This window comes from Halichoerus grypus, chromosome 13 (assembly GCF_964656455.1).
Source record: "Halichoerus grypus chromosome 13, mHalGry1.hap1.1, whole genome shotgun sequence".
In the NCBI taxonomy this organism is placed as follows: Eukaryota; Metazoa; Chordata; class Mammalia; order Carnivora; family Phocidae; genus Halichoerus; species Halichoerus grypus.
Genome location: NC_135724.1, coordinates 485,145 through 504,042, shown reverse-complemented (window position 1 = coordinate 504,042; position 18,898 = coordinate 485,145). Strand labels below are relative to the sequence as shown.

General features: G+C 57.7%; 1 protein-coding gene across 5 annotated transcripts in view; it reads left to right on the top strand.

The window, feature by feature from the left end:
• CTDP1 (CTD phosphatase subunit 1) overlaps positions 1-10,681 on the top strand; it is a 56,296-nt gene extending 45,615 nt beyond the window's left edge. For 3 of the 5 annotated variants that reach the window (XM_036090471.2, XM_078060149.1, XM_078060150.1), the window contains 2 exons: positions 1,935-2,080; positions 10,116-10,402. In XM_036090471.2, the coding sequence (XP_035946364.2) occupies positions 1,935-2,080; positions 10,116-10,257 (288 nt within the window). In that variant the 3' untranslated portion in view covers positions 10,258-10,402. Of the gene's footprint in view, positions 1-1,934; positions 2,081-10,115 lie in introns of those variants that run through there. The other 2 variants (XM_078060148.1, XM_036090475.2) reach the window with 2 other exon arrangements.
• The last annotated feature ends 8,217 nt before the right edge of the window (positions 10,682-18,898 follow it).

Genomic DNA, 18,898 nt, shown 5'->3' with positions numbered 1-18,898 from the left:
CCAACCAGCTGAGACTCGGGGTTCCCACAGCCCGCTCCTGGGGTTCCATCCTTTGCTAGAGCTGCTCCCGCACTACCTTTAGCGGCTTATTACGTAATGAAGAGCATGACAGACGCAGATGAACAGCCAGGCGAAGAGCCACACAAGGTGCGGTGCACAGGGTCCCGAGCATAGGAGCTGCTGTCCCCGTGGAGTTGGGGGTGGGCCACCTGCCAGGATGTGGAAGCTCCCCGAGGCCTGGAGGGTGGGGGGGAGGCTGCAGGCTCCAGGCTTCACTCTGGCCGGTCTCCGGTGACCAGCCCCGTCCAGAGCCCACCTAGAGTTGACTCATTAGAAAAAGAGATGCCTCTGTCTGTCTGGAAAGTGCAAGGGGCTCAGGAGCTCCGTGTCAGGACAGAGGGACAGAGACCAATAAATACATTTCTTACTGTTTTACACATCAGATAACCTTGTTACGTAATGATTCAGTTTGAGGTCATAAAGACGTAACTATGTTGACTTACAGGATTTTTGACATCATTGTTTGCTTTTTTGTATATATATCTTGAGGGGAAAAAACACCTTCAGCTCTGAAGTGTGGTCCCTAGGACTCAAGCAGTGCACTTGTTACTGTGGTCATCTTTGCATTCCACTTTGCGCCTTTTTTAATAAGTTGATGTTAACATCCTGAAACGTGTTGGCACTTCTCAGGCGTGCATACATTTGGGGAAGTTACAGAGGCCTTGAAGCCGAACTTCTGAGCCTGGGAGTTACCTCTGTGAACGTCTGTCTGCCCTCCGGGCTTGGCCACCCTGACCACCCACGCCCCTAGGAAGGGCTGGCTCTGCAGCCCTGCGGGGCCCCCAGCCCGCCCGCCAATGGGGGCCATACAGTGTTTCCATCACATAGTAAGTCAGAACAAAGAAAGATCACAATTTCAGTTGACCTCTTGAGAAAACAGCAGTGTTCCAAAAATGTCATTGGAGGTGCTCAGAAATCCAAAGCAGTTGGCAGGACAGTTCTGTCCTGGTGCAGTGGGTAACCTCCCGTTCCTTATTTTCTCCTTTCCACCTGATCTCTTTCGTTATCCAGTGTCTGTTAGAAGACCAGGGAGAATTTGAGAGAAAGGCATGGAGACCGAGGTCAGACAGGTGGAAGGCTGACCCTCACCCCACCTTCTGTCTCCAGGCCCACCCCAAATCTGACAGAACAGCTCCTTCTGACTTAACAGGTGTTAGGAGGCAGCTTCCATCCCCCTGGGCCTGGGCAGCCCGGCCGAGCCACGCTGGTGGGAGAGCCACTGGAGCCTCCCCTGGCAGGCGTCCCTGGGGGCCTGGCGTCCGGAAGCAGACCTGCCCCGGGCTATAAGGGAGCAGCGAGGGCCGATTCTAGGGCCCTTGCCTATGAGTTCCCATCACCCTCACTTGGCATGTCCGTGAATGGTTTGGCCTGGGGCCTGTGGGAGAGAACAAGCGCCCCCGGGCACAGCTGGGGACCCCACCGGCAGCAGCTGCCCCCACCCCAAGACTCCAGAGCGCTTCCTGGAAAGCAGTCGTTCTGTGTGGCTCATTGATCATGAGCATTTGAACAGAATCCTCTGATTCTTCACCGTAAAGTTCATTCGCAGACTAGCGAGAAAACCCCCATTAGAATCATGCCGCCAAGAGATGACTGCCCGGATGTCCCCATGACCTGCACCAGGGTTACACATGGGGTCCTGGGATCCCAGGAGGGGCAGCCTGGGCCTTCTCAGCTTTCCCTCGCCCTCCTCGTGCACCTGCTCGGTGCCCCTTGGTGCTGTGCGTCTGCAGACCCAGGGACTCGGCCCAGCGCGGGGCTGGACGTGCAGCCTGTCCACCAAAAGCATGTGTGTGTGTGGCTGGGTGTGGGCGGGGGCCATGGGACTTGGGATGGGAGGTGGATGCGTTCCCACACTGACTCTCACCCTCTGCCAGGTGGACGACATCCTCGGAGAGGGCAGTGACGACAGCGACAGCGAGAAGAAGAGGCCCCCACCCCGGGAGCCCCAGGCCACGCCAGAGGCCACGCTGGAGACCACACTGTGCAGCGGGAGGACCACCGCAGGCAGCCGGGGGCCCAGGTGAGGTGGGCTGGGGCGGGGGGCAGGCCCCATGGCGTCTGTAGGTGAGATGCAATCACAGAACAGTCTTTGTGGTTTCAGTTACGCCTGGTGGAGATCTCATTTCCTCCCCTTGGGAAAGCGCTTCCTTGTGTGGTTGGTAGGAACACCTGCAGGACCGGCGGTCACCAGCAGGGGGCAGAGAGCAGGTGGCACCGTGGCCAGGGCGTTGTGGTCAGCTCGCGCCTTTCCGCGAGCCCGGCTCCTGCTCCGCGGCCCCTGTCGGTGGGTGGTGTGCACTCTGGCCACGGCAGCCTCCCGGCCAGTGCTGACGGTGAGACCGAGTCCTGGGCTGGACCGAGGGGTGTGCTAGGAGTCTTCTCTGAAGCATCTTCTTGTCTCGCTCGGATTCGCTTATCACCTCATGTGCTCTTTGCTCAACTTCCTTCCTTTTTGCCTCTTTCCAAGTCTTCCCACCCCAGCACCTCAGTTCAGTGTGGCCCAAAGCCAGAGCTGCTGTCCCCGAGCGTCCCTGAGCCTCCCCGTCCGGCCCTGCTGCCTGCCGGGACTGGCCTCACTGCTCCACGGCTCCAGCACCATGTTTGTTCTCTCATTTCGGTGGAGTGGGTGCATCTTCCAGAAGCTTCCTGGGACAGTGTGTGTGGGAGGCAGACAGACCTTGCGCGTCAGGAAGTGCCTTCTTGGCTTTGCCCACGGTGGCTGGACAGCGGAGGGGAGTCAGTGGTCCGGGAGGGCACCGTGGCCTTGGAATTCAGACACGTTGCTCCAGCTCTGCACGCAGTGTTGGCGGTGGTGCGGGCTGTCTGCCGTGGGCAGGGCCGCTCTCCCCTGCTTCCCGCCGTCTTCATCCTGCCCGTGAGCCGTGCAGTGTTTGTGCGCCGTGCGTCAGAGCCCGCCGCTCACGCCAGGCCAGGGGTTCTTCAGCAGGACCGCCCCAGCCCCTGCCGACCCCCCGTGATGAGAAGCGAGCAGACACGCGCCCCAAGAGCCTCCTTCCAGCCACACAACAGTGGGCAAGCCCTCACACCTCCCCTGCCTCAGTTTCCTCTTCTGAAATGGGGGTGTTGGTGGTGCCACCTCCGGGTCACTGCCGGTCAGCCAGTGAATCGGGGCCGGTACGGACCGCACACGCGTGTGCTCGCCTTGTAACTGGGATCTCCCTCCATGTGGGGGCTCTTTTCTTTACCCACTGAGTCTGTTCACACCCCATCTGGTCTGACCCTAAGACGTTCTGTAGGTGAATAAACAGCTCAGAAGAGTTTACGTGAACAGTCCAGTTACAAAACAGGATTGGGCCAGAAATTCTAGCAGCGACCGGAGAGAGGGCGCAGAGATTGGTGGTTCCGCGTGTAGTTTACTCCGAGGAGGGAAGCGGACCTGCAGCCGCGCTGCGCAGTGGGAAGACGGAGCCGCTTCTCACGGTGCTCTTGCTGTCCCGCCCGTCAAGGCATGCAGCGGAGCGGAGTGTGAAACGCTGTTCGGTTGTTTTAGGAGCTGGTTGTTTTAAAATTCCGCATTGGGTGATGATAAGCCTTGTACGATCGCTGTGCTGGGCTGTGTCTTCGTCTCTGTGCAGGGGTCCCACTGGGGTCTCTGAGGAGCCGGCCTCCCACCCACTCTGAGAACCCAAGTGTGGAGGTGCCGGCTGGTGCCCGTGGTTCATGACATCTTCTTGCTGATTTGTAACATGCTCTGATCCTGCTCTTGTTTTTTCTGTCGAGTAAAAAAGAAATTGAGGTATTTTTCACGAAGACTCAGGCCTGGCCGGAGCCCACCAGGAGCGTCCTCTCCTCAAGGGGCGGGGGCTGCAGGCGCTCATACTGAGCCCCGTGCGCCACCGAGCCCCAGAGTGCACATCCTGTTTTGTTTCTTCGCTTTCGCTGGTTCGCATGCCCACAAACGACAGGCACCAGGGCTTGTTGGAAAGAGACTTTGCTTTGATGTGGTTTGGGTGCCGCCTTCTGCACTGGAGGCCCGTGGGGCAACGTGGTTTTAGTCCCAGCGCGCTAGGTTTCCTGCGTCTCCGTGGTCAGCCTGCACAGAGAGTAGAAGTCCAACTTCCAGCTCGGAAGTTTCTCCTGGTCCCGTGGAGAGCATCTGAACATGGCGAACAAGCTTGAAATCCTCCAACGTGTGACGGTGGGGGTGGGGGGCTGAGCCCCCAACAGCCGCCCGCCGTTCTGGGAGCCACACCTCTGACCGTGAGAACCAGACATTCCCAGACTTTGCTCAGACTCCGCTTGCTGTGTGGGACGCACTCTCTCACCTCCTACGAGCCGGCTCCTGCTCGTCCCTGTGCCCAGAACACTCACAGGGCTCCTTCCCACCTGCCTTCGTCTGCTGCTCCTGAACTTCGTACGTGTGGCCGTGGCGGGAGCTCGGGGTTTCTGGGTGTGCCCCGCGGCTCTGACCCTTGACCGCAGCAGGGTCAGGCACACGGTGGCTCCCCGTCAGCCAAGGCGGGTGACTTAGGTTTGCAGACCTCGCTTCTTTCTGTACCAGAGAAACTGGCAGATGTGCGTTTCTGGTTGTATTTTGTTCTTGTTCACGGGGACTAGACGTGGAAGTGAGCGACGGTGGGAACGCAGGGCCCGCTTTCCACACGAGTGTCTGCGTAGCCAGAGTGCTCGGCGGGCTCTTCACGTGCCCGAACGGCCCGGCCGGTCACGGCACGCGGCAGCCACTCTGGCCGGGGGAGAGGCCAGACCCAGCCGCCACAGGACAGGAGCCACAACGCCTGCTTCCTCTCACAGGGAGGACACGGGCCAGAGAAGCTGCCGGTGAGCGCGGCCACCGTGAGTGCGCTCCCGGCACCGAGAGAGCTGCGCGGGGGGGCGAGAGCAAGTAGGTGGACGACGTGGCCACGTGCAGCAGGGAAATGAATGTTCTCCAGGGGCCCGAGGGTCGAGCTCAGCCTCGGAAGAAAGAACTAGCAGAGTAGCGCGTGCCCACAGTGGGAGCCGGGGGGGGCATGGAGGGGAAGGGCCGAAAACCCCCAGATGGATGGAAGGCATTCTCACGCGTCCCGAGCCCGACAGACTCCAAGCAGGGTCAGCACAGAGACCCACGCCCAGCCACGTTGTGGTAAAAGTGCTGACAGCCGGAGACAGAGCCCGTGCGGACAACTGCACGGCACCGCCAGGAGCGCCTGCGGGACCGGCAGCCAGCTTCTCGTCGGAGACCGCGGCACGCCCGGGTGTTGGAGAAAAAAGCGTCAACCAGGCAAAACTCTGTCAGAAACGAGAAATCCTGAAGGGAGCTCTTCGGTCCGAAAGCCAGGGACCCAGAGACCAGAGTCATGCAAAGAGCACCGTGTAATTATCGGGCAGCGTGAATTTATAGTTTTCTTCTCTCTTCGTTTAACTGGTATCAGGAGCAGGTGTAGAAGATGACGTGTTGTCTCTGGGGCCTGTGGTAGGGACAGCCGGGTGTTGCCAGTGACCACACAGGCAATAGACAGGAGATATTTCGGAAGAAACGGTAAACGAGAAGGTGCGCGTGACGTGCTGTAAGTGTGCGCGTTTCCTTCCCTTCCGTCAGCTCCTGTGTAAGACACAAGATCGCACACGGTGTCCGGGTTCTAACGGCGAGTGGCACGTGTAGATAACACCACGAGTGACAGAAGCGCGGGAAGGTAAGGCAGGCCCTGAGCGGACGGACGGGTCCGTACCCGTATCTGACCAGGGGAGACCCAGGTCAGTCCGCCATCCATCCTGACGGCGTGACGTGGGTCCGTGCGAGGAGCCCGCAGCAGCCGCTGGGGAAGGAAGTCCCAGAGCCCGTCCTGCAGCGTCTCGGTGGGTAGGCTCGCTGAGTGCAGAAGGAGGCAGTAAAGACGAACGGGGTCGAAACCGCACGACCCTCGAGCATGACCAGTGTGAGCGGGTTGGGCAGTCCAAGGGTAGACAGCCTTCGTGCTTCTTAAGGGTGAGCAGTGGGAAGGGAGGCGGCGGCTCAGCGGCACTTGGAGGCTGGACGCCCGCCGTCAGTCATGGCAAGGGCCAAGAGGCAGGAGGCGGACAAACGGCCACTCAGTCCCCCCCACGCCTGTGGGGCCCGCCAGCCCGCCCACAACGGCCCACACCGTCGTGAGAAGGAGCAGCTCGGGAGGACTCCCTCCTCCTGGTCCTGGGCAGTGCGGCTCCAGCGTCAGGGTGGTGGTCGTGGGGTCGAAATCCTCATGGAAGAGAAGACGCCCACCGTGCCCACGCTTACTTCACGCCGTGCGTGTGTCTGAGAAGGGAGCTGCGTCGGGCGTGGCCTTCCCTGCAGAATCCAGACCTGGCCGGCCTGCACACACACACGCACACGCATGTGCACCAGCCAGGTTTGTTAGCCGAGACGGTGACCTCGCCAAGTGCAGCAGTAAAGCTGCTTGGTCTCTGCCAGGAAACAAGCTGCTTTAAGCGGCAAGTTGAAAACACATGCTTTGTGGAGACTGTCGGACGGCCGTTGGTTAGACGTAGAAACCGTCGTGTGCGCAGTGGGCCGTACCCTTGAGGCGCCCCCGTGGGAACGGCAGTGCGTTCAGAAGCTGCACCATCGAGGAGGAAACGTACACATACTGATGCTGCTGTCCTGTTCTTGCTGGATTCCACGCTCTTAGAGGGTTTTCCAAGCTTTACATTTGCTCCAGGTTTAAGTCCGTGAGCATTTCTGGGCAGCTGTGCAGTTGGTTGTAACAACAGAATACGGATACTGTGTGTGTTGTGCTCAGGGGGATGAGGTTGGTATCACTCACAGGCTTTTATTAACCGTGACCTGCAGGCCTGGTCCCAATATTTGAGATAATTTTTTAGAGGGGGCGGTAGGGGCAGAGGGAGAGGGAGAACCTCCAGCACACCCCCTGCTGAGCACAGAGCCCGACCTGGGGCTCGATCCCACGACCCTGAGATCACAAACTGCCCCGAAATCAAGAGTCAGTCACTCAACCGAGCCCCCCAGGTGCCCCGAGATAATTTTTAATTACTACAATTCAGTCATGCTGTGTATAGAAATACTATCTTCCACACATTATTTAACCGAAAGGTTTGCCCTTCTTAGTCCCTCTCTTTTTATACTTTGTCTTGGAAAGGTTCAGCACGTGGCATTGTCCCCTGGGCCACCGGCCGTTTCTCCCTGATCTTGAGCCATGCACTTGGCTCCCGTGGGAGTGCCTGGCACGACCACCCCAACATGGGGCTGCTTACGCCACGTCGTCTCTCCTTCTGTCCCTTTCGTACACGAGACGACCCTGTTTTAGTCAAGTCAGTCATTTCTAAGAGGCACACAGCACCACCCTGCGTGGGACAGTGTGGGGTCCAGCCCCCCAAGGATGTGGCTGTCAGCTTGCCTCTGTCTGGTTCGTGGTCTCCTCAGCTACAGACGGGAACGATGACACCCTCCCCCATGGGCTTTTTATGAAGATTACAGGACACCTCGCCCCGTGCAGCCAGGACCCAGAACAGCATTATCACCCGTCGTCTGGGAATACAAAGGGCATTTGTGCAGCGAGCCCTACCCAGGTGTGGGCCGTACACAAGCAACAGGACTGGGCGCCTCTGCCCTAGACGTTCTCCCAAGTGCAGGTGAAAGGTTCACAAGGGACACCTGGGGGGGCTCAGTTAGTCCGAGAAGCGTCTGCCTTCGGCTCAGGTCATGGTCCCAGGGTCCTGGGATCAAGGCCCGCATCGGGCTCCCTGCTGTGCGGGGAGCCTGCTTCTCCCTCTTCCCCTGCCCCTCCCCCCGCTTATATGCGTGCGCTCTTTCTCTTTCTCTCTCTCTCTCTCTCTCTCTCTCTCGCTGTCTCACTCTCAAAATCTTTAAAAAAAAAAAAGGTTTTCACAAAAGATTTTATCACAAATAATCATCATTGTAAGATGACTGTTTTGAAAGATAACTCTTCGAGCAGTCTCTAGCTTTCCCCTGGCCTGGTCCTGCCCTCGAGGGTCCCTGCTGTCCCCTGAGCTCTATCTCTGCTACCCCAGGTCCCCACCAGCACACACCCCCTGCCTCTGCCTGGGGGGTTGTCCGAGGCACTTTTGCAGGTTCCCGATCCGCGTCCTCACAGCAGTGGGTCTGGCTTTTTCCTGGACTTGGGGGCCTTCGTCCCCAACCACAGGAACTCTCTGTCTGCTTTTTTGCCTCCGGCTCTCACAGGGATGAAAGGGAATCTGGATGGGGGCCGGGCTCTCCACGAAGAGCAGACCATTTGTAGGAGGAGGCAAGGGAGGTTGGTGGTGTTTGTCACTTCCTGAGACCGGGCCACTGTGCAAACCAGAGGGCACCCCGGAACGGCTTTGACAGTGTGTGCACGCAGTGCGAGCCTTCACGTTCCCCCTGCGTGCGCTTCAGCTGCAGGCCTGAGGCCGGGTGGGGTGCCGGCGGACGGGGTGCCCAGAGGACAGGGTACAGCCAGTGTTTTCCCAGGTTTTCTCAAAATCACTGGCATTTTTGATAAACCTCTGCCACTCAGCAGCAGCTAAGCCGTGTTCCTACACTGTAGGTCTGGGGGCCTGGGGCCCACACACACTTTCCTGGGCAGTGCCCCATGGGGCGCTCTTTTTATTGGGGTTGTTATCAGTAGTATGAACAATAAAAACACCCTCTTACGGTAATTAGATGGGCACTTGTTTTTACGTAAGCAGATTAACTGTTGTGTCTGTGTGTCATTTCTAAATACAGCTTCTTCACCACTCAACAAATGGACAGTCATCTGAGTGGCCTCCTAGTAACTGTGCTTAAAAATAGCTTTTCTTTTGGGGTGCTTGGGCAACTGACTCTTGATTTCGGCTCACGTCGTGATCTCGGGGCCGTGGGATCGAGCCCTGGTTCAGGCTCCACGCGGAGTTGGCTTGTCCCTCCCCCTCCCCCTGGCTTGCACGTGCACGTGCACACTCTAAAATCAATAAAATCCTCTTTAAAAAATCTTTTGTTTCAGGATATCTTGCAAATCCAAAATTAAGCCTTTGCTGAGTTACCTGACAGTGTGTCCTCAGGCTGCACGTGTGCCTGGTTTGGGCCCGACCGGGGGTTCGAGTCCTGCAGATGGACACCTGGCACCTGCCATGTAGCCCCGCACCGCGGCCACGGAAGCTGAGCCCCTCACACTCATGTCGCCAGCCTGAGCCGTCACACGGATGCCTTACTTGTATTTCCTTCGTCCTTTTCAGGGTTTCCGTCCATTTTGAGTTTATTCTTCTGTCAGTTGCTGTTTTCTGATTTGGGAGTGTTTCTCACAGGTTATTTATTGTCTTACCAGTTTGTAGAAGCTTATTCTGTCTTATAGGTCTTAGGTCACATGTGTCCTAGTCTTGCAGATAGTCTTCCAACCTCATGTTTGTGACTTTGCCAAACAAAGACTTTTCGTGCGCTTCAGTCTGTGATCAGGGTAATTTGTGTTGCTGCTGCCTCGGGAGAGGGGAGTTTGGAGGCTGTGGACCGAGCCCTGGCCCCGTGTGATCACTTGGGATGTGCCTTGGCTTCCTCTTCTTGAGGTGGCACAGCAGTTCCTCTGACAGACCAGCCTCTCTGTTGGCGCTCTGCATGTTGGTTCATGTCTGGTGGTTCTTGGAGCTCCGGGAAGAAGGCAGGAGCGTGCCCTCCGGTCCCCCATCGGTCCTCAGTCACACCTTCTGCGCTCATGGCATCCAGCCCTTGTCCTCTCCCCGTGTCCTCCAGGGTGATAGGTGTTCTGTCACCTGCCCGTGACGCCCTCGTGTACAACCAACCGACTGTCGCTGCGAGGCCGCTTCTGAATGCGGGGCCTGGCGGCACGGGGCATAGAGCGAGTGCCGTGCTCCGGGGTCAGCTGGCCCTGCGGTCTTTGACCATCGGCTCCGACTGGTTCTCGCGCTGAAACTAGGACAGCGTCTTGCGGTGAAGTTTGGCAAAGGACAGGGATGCACTGCGCGTGTGCGTGCCACTGGGTGCTCGCAGCCTGCGGTGCATACGTGTGTGCGTGCTGGGGCGTGTGCGTGCTGGGGTGCGTGCGTGCTGGTGCCCGTGCGTGCCCGCTCCCGGCGCGTGCGTCTCACGGTCTGCGTCTGTCTCGCAGGGGCCACAAGCGGAAGCTGCCCGAGGAGGACGCCGGCAGCGCGTCCAGCAGGGAGTCGAGCGGGGAGGACGAGGAGGGCAGCAGCTCGGAGGCGGACGAGATGGCCGCAGCGCTCGAGGCGGAGCTCAACGACCTCATGTGACCTGCAGGGCGCAGGGCCGACGTGCGCTTGGCGCTCCGTCCCCGGAGGGCTCCAGGCCACGCGGGCCCTCGGATGTTTCCTTTTTTCCAGAAAGACGTGTATATTTGCAGAGCTCCACATACAGAAACACATAATTTTGCAGAAATAGGTGTTTTTAGAGGTTTTACTACGGAAAGTCTACTTTTCTAAGGGACAGTGTCCCGGGAGGCAGAGTGCCAAAGATGTCGCTGTGCCCTGCGCAGCCTGGTTCGGAGCGGGCGTGCAGGACGCGGGGCGGCAGCCGGGGCAGCCCGATGGGGGCCGGGCAGCGGGCGGGCGTGCGGGGCTCTCCTCCAGGACACAGATGTAAAGTTTTTGTATATCTATTTCGCATTTGACCCACCGAGCAGATTTCTCTTTCATTTAATAAAACTCCTTTTTGTAAGCCCGTTCCATGGTGTGCTGTGGCAGGAGCGGCCCCCGCCCCAAGTGCCCTGCCTGCCCAGCAGCCTGTGGGCCAGAGAACACTGCGCTCCGGGCCCATCGCCAGGCAAACAGACCTAACTTCCTCTTTTAGGCCGTTCCGTGGAGGCTGGGCTTTTTATTACTCGTGGAGAGCTTCTCAGAAGCTTGTACCAAAGCATTAAGAACGCAGAGGATCACTGTTACTTGTGGCTATCAGGTGATGAGCATTGGATCCAAGATACCCCAGAAAACAAGGCAGCTCTGATCCTGGCTGACAAGCTGGAGAACAAGATTCATCACGCAACGTGTCCCCCAGACAGCTTGATCGTGCATCGTCCCTGTCGCTGGGGTCCCGGGTCTGACCCACAGGCCCCTTGCATTCGTGCAGCTCCGGCGAGAGCTGGTAGAGAGGCCAGGGGCCTCTGTTTCCAAGTCCCCTTGTCGAGAGATCTCTGGGCGCAACCCTTGGTCCATGCCATCCATCATCTTGATGGCCCCTCTGAGACGGCCCCTTCCTGTTGGTGGCGGCTGGGCTTTGGGCTGTGGGTGACCCAGGATGTGTTTGTGAGCCTCTAGAACAGTTTGAGGTGTTGCTTAAAGACATCGTTGGTTTAGCATACCTTTTTCAGTGTAGATCTGCAGCCCCACAAGTCTTTTCTCCTCCCCGTTTTCCAGACTACTTACTGAATTAGAGGTAATGTGTTAGGTTAAGGCTGTGTGCTATGCATGTTCTTTGAGTGCAAGTAACAGAATCACGGCTACCCTGGGGTTATCTTGCTGTGTTACTCACTTGTCTGAGAAGCGATGGATGGAGCTTCAGGTATGGCTGGTTCTAGGTTTTCACTGGATACTCAGGCATCATCAAGAACCTGAATCCTCCTCCAGGAGTTTGGGCTGTCTCTCTCCTGGTTGTACTCAGTAGGTCTTCGCACAATGGGGCATGATGCTCAGATCCCATCCGTACTTCCGATGACAGGCAGGGAGGGAGAAGGTGGGGGTATTACCATGTGCACAGGATGGGTGGGCGGGCAGGCAGATGTCCAACAATCAAAGCACCACCCTTGCCTTGTTCTTTTCCAGAAGGTTAAGTGTAGCTACGTAGATTTGCTGCTCTACAGCAGCAATAACAGAAGTCTCCAGGAGCTGGGCTCAGAAGGGGAGGACCCTGACGCTCGCTCTGTTAGCACAGAAATGGAGCCCGCACAGCTGTGAATTGGAAGAAGCTGGAGATTTCCTCCTTAAATGCCTCAGGCCACGGTTTCTGAAAGGGCTCAGTGCTAATTCCATATCTTGCAGCATTGCTCGCTGTCAGTAAAAAGCATTTCAACTAAGGTAGGCTGATCCTGGGCTGCTGGTTGCTGTCACATCTGGACGACATTGTGGGGGCTCTGCACACCCAGGAGGGTGGGGACAGAAGCTGTGTCCATCTCAGCTGGTTGGGCCCTTTCCTGTGGGTCCCGGAGGGAGACGGGGAGACCGCTCCTCAGTGCTCAGATGCCCCGGTGTCCCGAGTGCCCCAATAAGCATTGGGAAAATGAGAGTGGTTGAATTTGAAGAAAAGACCCGGACCAGTGTTAGCAGGAAAGAAAGGCCAAGGCCTCGGGAACACAAGAAGGTGGTCTGGCAAGGGAAGACCGGGGGCCCAACGAAGCTCAACTGAGCAGGAAAGCACGTGGGTCTACAAGTTGCCGTCCCGAAGAGAGCCGGTGTCTTGAGTTCAGCTGCTAGGAACAGAGCGTGCCAGGAGCCGTGATGCTGGTCAGGATTCTCCAGCAGCCCCAGGTTTCTTAATTTTCTGCCAGGTGGTGGTTTCCTCTGGACGCCGGGACTTGCCTTGGCCGGCAGCATTCCCGGGAGCAGGTGCATCCATGTGGGGCATGGCCGTCTGCAGTGGGGCTCTGCCCTGTGGGACAGCTGGGCAGGAACGGGGCCTGTGGTGCCTACAGTGGCCTGCCCCTGGTCATCTGGCCTTTGGTGTTCTTGTCACTGTTAACCATGTGTCTGTGCCCTAAATGCACAAAAACTACCTTTTAAACAGACTCCAGTGCCCTCCCTGGGGAGTGTGCGGGGCGGAGCCGTCGGGCTTGGGGCCCTCAGTCCTGCCGCAGAGGGGCAGTGGGGGCTGTGGGTGGTGACGCCGACCGTGCAGCCTGCTCAGGAGACACTAGTCCTGAGTCTTCTGTGCATCCCCGTAAGAAGCTTTAACAGGGGACTCGGACTTGCTTCCCTGCACGTCAAGTCTGGGAGCTCCGCGGTCCGTAAAAGGGCTGTAAGGAAACACGTGATCGGGAATTTGAAGAGAACTCCTCAAATCCACAAGAAATCTCTGTACAAGTAGGTAATAATTTAGGCCATTTATTTACAAACACTGAAAAACCTGAACCTGGAAATTTAATGGAATTTTTCTTTCTTCCTTGGGAAATAGAATGTTGAAACTTTGTGTGAATATGAGTGGATCCCATGTCCTGAGTTTTTCATGTTTTCAGAACAACCGTGCCCCTAGCCAGTCTGCAGGCCCTGTCCGGCAGGGGGCATGGAGTCAGGGCCAGGCGGCTGTGGACGTGTCCAGGTGGGGACCCCTGGGCCCCTGGTCCGTGCGCGGCAGCAGCGGAGGCTCTGGGGGATTGTACACGCTGGACGCACTGGGACTCACGCGGTTGTACACGTGAAGGGCACACTTCCCGGCGTGGGAATCACGTCTCCATAAAGCCCAGCCATCCAGTGCCTGGCCGCTGCGTGCTGGCCTGGGTTTGCACACGTGTGTGCTCGCGTTCAAGGCTGCAGCCTGGTTTTTAAGTAAAGCTTTCTGTTTCGAAGGTACCACCCAGGTGGAAAACCTTTCAAGTCCCGAAACGGAAACAGAAGACACACTGATCACGCCACCCGAGGCTCGTGATCGCATAATGGCCTTTTCTGCACTTCGCTACAATCATTTCCCTTGCTTTTTAAAATTAATCTAATTGTGGCCTTTAACATATACAAATCAAAGATGAAGAAAAATTGCTAGAATCCTGCCACCTAATTTAACCACATTAACATTTCAACATGCTGTTTAGTCCACTTACGCATATTATTTTAATAGACTTTTTTTTAGCAGAATTGGGAAGGTATGGAGATTTCCCATAGCCTTCCAGCCCCCACACATGCACGACCTCCCCATTATCCGTAACCCCCAGCAGAGTCGTGTATTTGTCACTGTTGATGAGCCCACACTGACACGTCCTAGTCAACCAAAGTCATGGTTTGCATTGAGTAACGAGGTGGTGTACGTTCTGTGGGTCCAGACAAATGTATGATGTCATGAATCCACCAGAGTAGTTTCGTTGCCCTAAAAATACTGTGCTGTCCCTCCCTCCCTCCTAAGCTGCCCCCCAACAACTTCCGAGGTCCTTCTGTCCCCCCAGTGTTGCCTTTCCCAGGGCTCCCGGCAGCAGCTCCGCAGGCCGGCCCAGACTGGTTGTCTCCACGTGGGGACACGCACTCAAAGTGCCTCTGTCTCTTTCCAGCATCAGAACCCAGACTCGGAAGTTCCTTAAGACAGACAACGTGGTTTCTTCAAAACATAATTTCTAAGAAAAAAAAGAAATGGAGGGGAACCTAGTGGTTAAGCCAAGAAGTACGTCAGCAGCTCCCGGTGTGGGGCTTGCCTGGGTCGGAAATCAAGTGACCTGGAAGGGGGCGCACGGGCAGCCTGGCAGCTTTTAACCTGGTGTAGACGTGGATACTGGTGACTATTTGTCACTTGTTTTAGAGGATGTGCTTTTTTGAGAGTCCCTGTGTGTTAGAAACCTGGAATGAGAGGTCTGGGATTTGCCTCAAAATGACAGAGACGGCAGGGACAGGTGGAGGTTCCGATGAGAACGCTGTCCAGGTTCATCGGTGGTGAAGCCGAGGTCTGCCTTCGGCATGTGTCTGAAATGTTCCTGGACAGACAGCCAGATGCAGTGCAGTCAGATGCACAGAATGAGGCCAGCTCCTCACCAGGAGGCGGCAAGCACATGGGCGCGTCCAGTCCATCTTTCCAGGGAGGATTTGGGTTCATTTGTAGCAAAGAGCAGAATGAAGTGGCCTGTTTTCGGTGGTCATTTGCAAAGAAAAGGCTCCACACAAATGTGTGAGGACCACTTTCCCGTGGGTAGAGCCGTGGCCCCCAGCCCACAAAGTCTGCCCCAATTTGGCTCCAAACTGAGACCCTCTTGCCTTTTTTAACCACAACTTCATGGTTCTTGCGATGTCAGTTCTGGTTTCTCTCTTGCACGTCTGAAGAGGATGAGTTAGTATGTGTAGCGTCCTGAGGCCTCCAGTCCGGTTCTCGAGAGGGCCAGCTCCTCTTACTCCTCAGTCCTGGGGCCGCGGGAGCTTCCCCGCAGCTTCTCCCCACTGCACCTGTCCCCTTGTCGGCATCTGCCTGGCAACCTGCACCTGCGCTCCGGAACCTCCCGCCTCCATGTCCTGTTTGTTGCATCCTGTTAGAACACCAGGCTCTTCTGAAGTTTCCTTTGGGTTCTTGCGTTTTATAATTTTGTAAAAGATAGTTTCTCTTACTCCATATTTTTCAAACCCCTCCCCCACATTAAGATTTCTAAAAGTGCGTTCATTCTCAGAGGAAGAGCGGTCTGTTCATGCTCAGAGCACGGTGGTTTGGGACGGTATCACTACCCCATGTTTGCAGCAAGAGCAAACCCCCGACCTGCAAGCTCGGGGGCTCAGACGTCCTCCTTTCCGCTCTCCGAGCAAGCTGCTTCTCCCCTGCAAAACGTTACTTAGTTTTGCCTGGTTTTGGATTTTAAGAGGGAATCCTCTTTTCCTCACTTAGTGTTACATTTTTGGAATTTGTCCATGTCGGGGCTCTATGTCTTGTGTTCCCCAGTACCCTGTTATAGGAACATTCCGAATTCTATTTGTTCGTTCTCCTTGTGATGGATGCTGCTTCTAGCTCTCGACGAACAGGTGGGCCGCTGGGAGCATTCTGTGTGTCCCCAGGTTTCCTAGACGACGCGGTCACCTTCCTGGTTACGGCAGCTCACACTCCACCCGGCCCTGCCCAACGGTGCCCATGGCCCATAGGGGCAGAGGCCCAAGCCCCTCACGGGTCAGCAGGGCCATGTCTGTGGACGGGACCTCCCACGAGCCCTGCTCGGCCACCAGCCTTCCCTGACGGTCTCTGGGGACTGATTCCCACACTTGATGGACTGACATTTCAAGTCCTGCCCTTCTGGGAGAGTGACCGTCCTCGTGCAGGTGGTGACACGCCATAGTCACCAAAGGTCTCTGCTGGCACGGCCACTCTGGAAGGGCCAGCCCTGCCCCCTCCCCAGGGACACAGCCCACTCAGGATCATCAGCACTCGAGACCAGCATGGCTACCAAACACTGGGGTTTAGAAAACAGATCCCAAAGCCTTCCTCAGAAGCTCCTCCACTTGGGGACACATCTGCCCATTTCCAAAGACAAGCCCTTGTTGGCAACAGGGACGGTTCCACCTGACCAGGGGCGCCAGCACTGGGAGGTGCCACCGTCCCCAGAGGGACACACTGGCGGTTTAGTCCCTAATGTCCGCCCTGCTTGAGGATGTGGCTCTGGTCCTGGGCCCCAGACGCCCGTCACCAAGCACCCGGGGGAGGGGTGCACACGTCTGTCTTCACCCTCAGCATCCGGAATCCCCCAGCCTGGCTTCTGAGGGCCGGGATGGGAAAGCCAGGCCTTGGTCAAGATTCTCGCCCCAACGGTTATTTCTGTTGCGGTTGTTAATAACTAGTTTCTAAAATTGTTTGACGGTGAAGAAGGAAAACTGGGACGTCAGTGCATCGATAGCATGAGGATGAATCTGCATCAGAATCCTCTGCGTGAAATGCCAGAGGCTGGAAGGCCGGGCGCTGTTGGCGAGTCGGGGCTGGGGTGGCGGGCGTCTGCAGCCTTGGGGGGGCACGGATTTGTCAAGGACATTAATAGGCACTTTCTTTAAAAAGCTTGATTCTCGGGCGCCTGGGTGGCTCAGTTGGTTAAGCGACTGCCTTCTGCTCAGGTCATGATCCTGGAGTCCCTGGATTGAGTCCCGCATCGGGCTCCCTGCTCGGGAAGCCTGCTTCTCCCTCTGACCCTCCCCCCTCTCATGTGCTCTCTCTCTCTCATTCTCTCTCTCTCAAATAAATAAAAAATCTTTAAAAAAAAAAAAAACTTGATTCTCTGGAAAATCAGAACTTTTGAAAGAGGGAAGAAGGGAACAAAAGTAAGTCCTCGTGTCCTAAGACAGGAAGAAGCAAGTGACACATGCTCTGCACACGGTTCAGACGCCATTGGAAATCTCCCTCCCGGGCACTTCCCGGGAAGATGCGTCTGATGGTGCGGGAGTTCCGAGCCCCGGTGTGCACAGTGCCCGACACGGGCCACCTCCCGTCACTCCTTGGGCGTGTGCCCGGTTAGGCTGAAATGCCGGGCCAGTGCATTCTGCAGTTCTTGGACCTAGAACAGTTTGTGCATACAGCAGGGGCTCAATAAAGGTTGAAGAAGATACAAGTTAAGGATGTGAGCCACTGTCCTCGCCTGACAGGGCTTTTGTGGGTCGGAGTCTGGACTCCTGGGGCCACAAGTGGTCACAAACCACAGGGCTCACTCTCTGGGGATGAACTGCGCACACGAGCCCGATGACCCCCGCTCAGTGTCAGCAGGGAAACCCTCCTGGCACGGTTACTACTGTCCCTGAGACAGGACAGACTCGCCTCAGCCTTTGTCTCTTCCCTTCCCTGCTCGACTGCACGGAAAACTCGAAAACTTCATTTCCTCTGCACCTTCTTCCTGGCCCGCCTCCTACCACAAAGCCTCTCTCTCTGTCCGGCCAAGTTGCCATGCAGGTGCCCCAGAGCTGCACCCGCCCAGCACCGGCGACCCCCACGCGGGCCCTGCAGGTGTCCCGAAGCTGACCCCCCAGCGCCGGGGACCCCCACGTGGGCCCCATAGGTGTCCCGAAGCCGACCCCCCCAGCACAGAGAACGCCCACGCGGGCCCCGCAGGTGTCCCGAAGCCGACCCCCAGCATCGAGGACCCCTACGCGGGCCCCGCAGGTGTCCCGAAGCCGACCCCCAGCATCGAGGACCCCTACGCGGGCCCCGCAGGTGTCCCGAAGCCGACCCCCAGCACAGAGAACCCCCACGTGGGCCCCGCAGGTGTCCCGAAGCCGACCCCCAGCACAGAGAACCCCCACGCGGGCCCCGCAGGTGTCCCAAAGCCGACCCCCCAGCACCGGCGACCCCCACGCGGGCCCTGCAGGTGTCCCGAAGCTGACCCCCCAGTGCCGGGGACCCCCACGTGGGCCCCATAGGTGTCCCGAAGCCGACCCCCCAGCACAGAGAACCCCCCACGCGGGCCCCGCAGGTGTCCCGAAGCCGACCCCCAGCACAGAGAACCCTCCACGCGGGCCCCGCAGGTGTCCCGAAGCCGACCCCCCAGCACAGAGAACGCCCACGCGGGCCCCGCAGGTGTCCCGAAGCCGACCCCCCAGCACAGAGAACGCCCACGCGGGCCCCGCAGGTGTCCCGAAGCCGACCCCCAGCACAGAGAACCCCCACGCGGGCCCCGCAGGTGTCCCGAAGCCGACCCCCAGCACAGAGAACCCCACGTGGGCCCCGCAGGTGTCCCGAAGCCGACCCCCAGCACAGAGAACCCCCACGCGGGCCCCGCAGGTGTCCCGAAGCCGACCCCCAGCACAGAGAACCCCCACGCGGGCCCCGCAGGTGTCCCGAAGCCGACCCCCAGCACAGAGAACCCCCACGTGGGCCCCGCAGGTGTCCCGAAGCCGACCCCCAGCACCGGGCACCCCCAGCACTGAGGTCCTGTGGAGGTGGTTTCCGGGCTCCTTCCTGGGGGGAGCTGCCCTTCCTACAGGCCTTGGACAGTCTGAGTCAACACAGCTGTCGCTTTCAGACACTTTGAAGAAATGTTCCGTTTAATTAAACCAGCTCCCTGCAGAGCCACAATCAGGAGTGGAAATTTCATGCTACTCAAGAGCAGTTTCTAATGTACCGGACCTGCTGATAAAGCCTGTTTTGTCGTCAGCTTGTCTTTGGGAGGTTAAGCCCCAAGCCCTGCCTGGAGGTGAGGTGGAGCTCTGTCCTGAGCACGTGGCTGCCTTTGGGGCCGTGTCGCTGTCCTCCCCCCGATCTCCACGCCAGAGCGAGCAGGGACTGACCAGACGTCTCCTC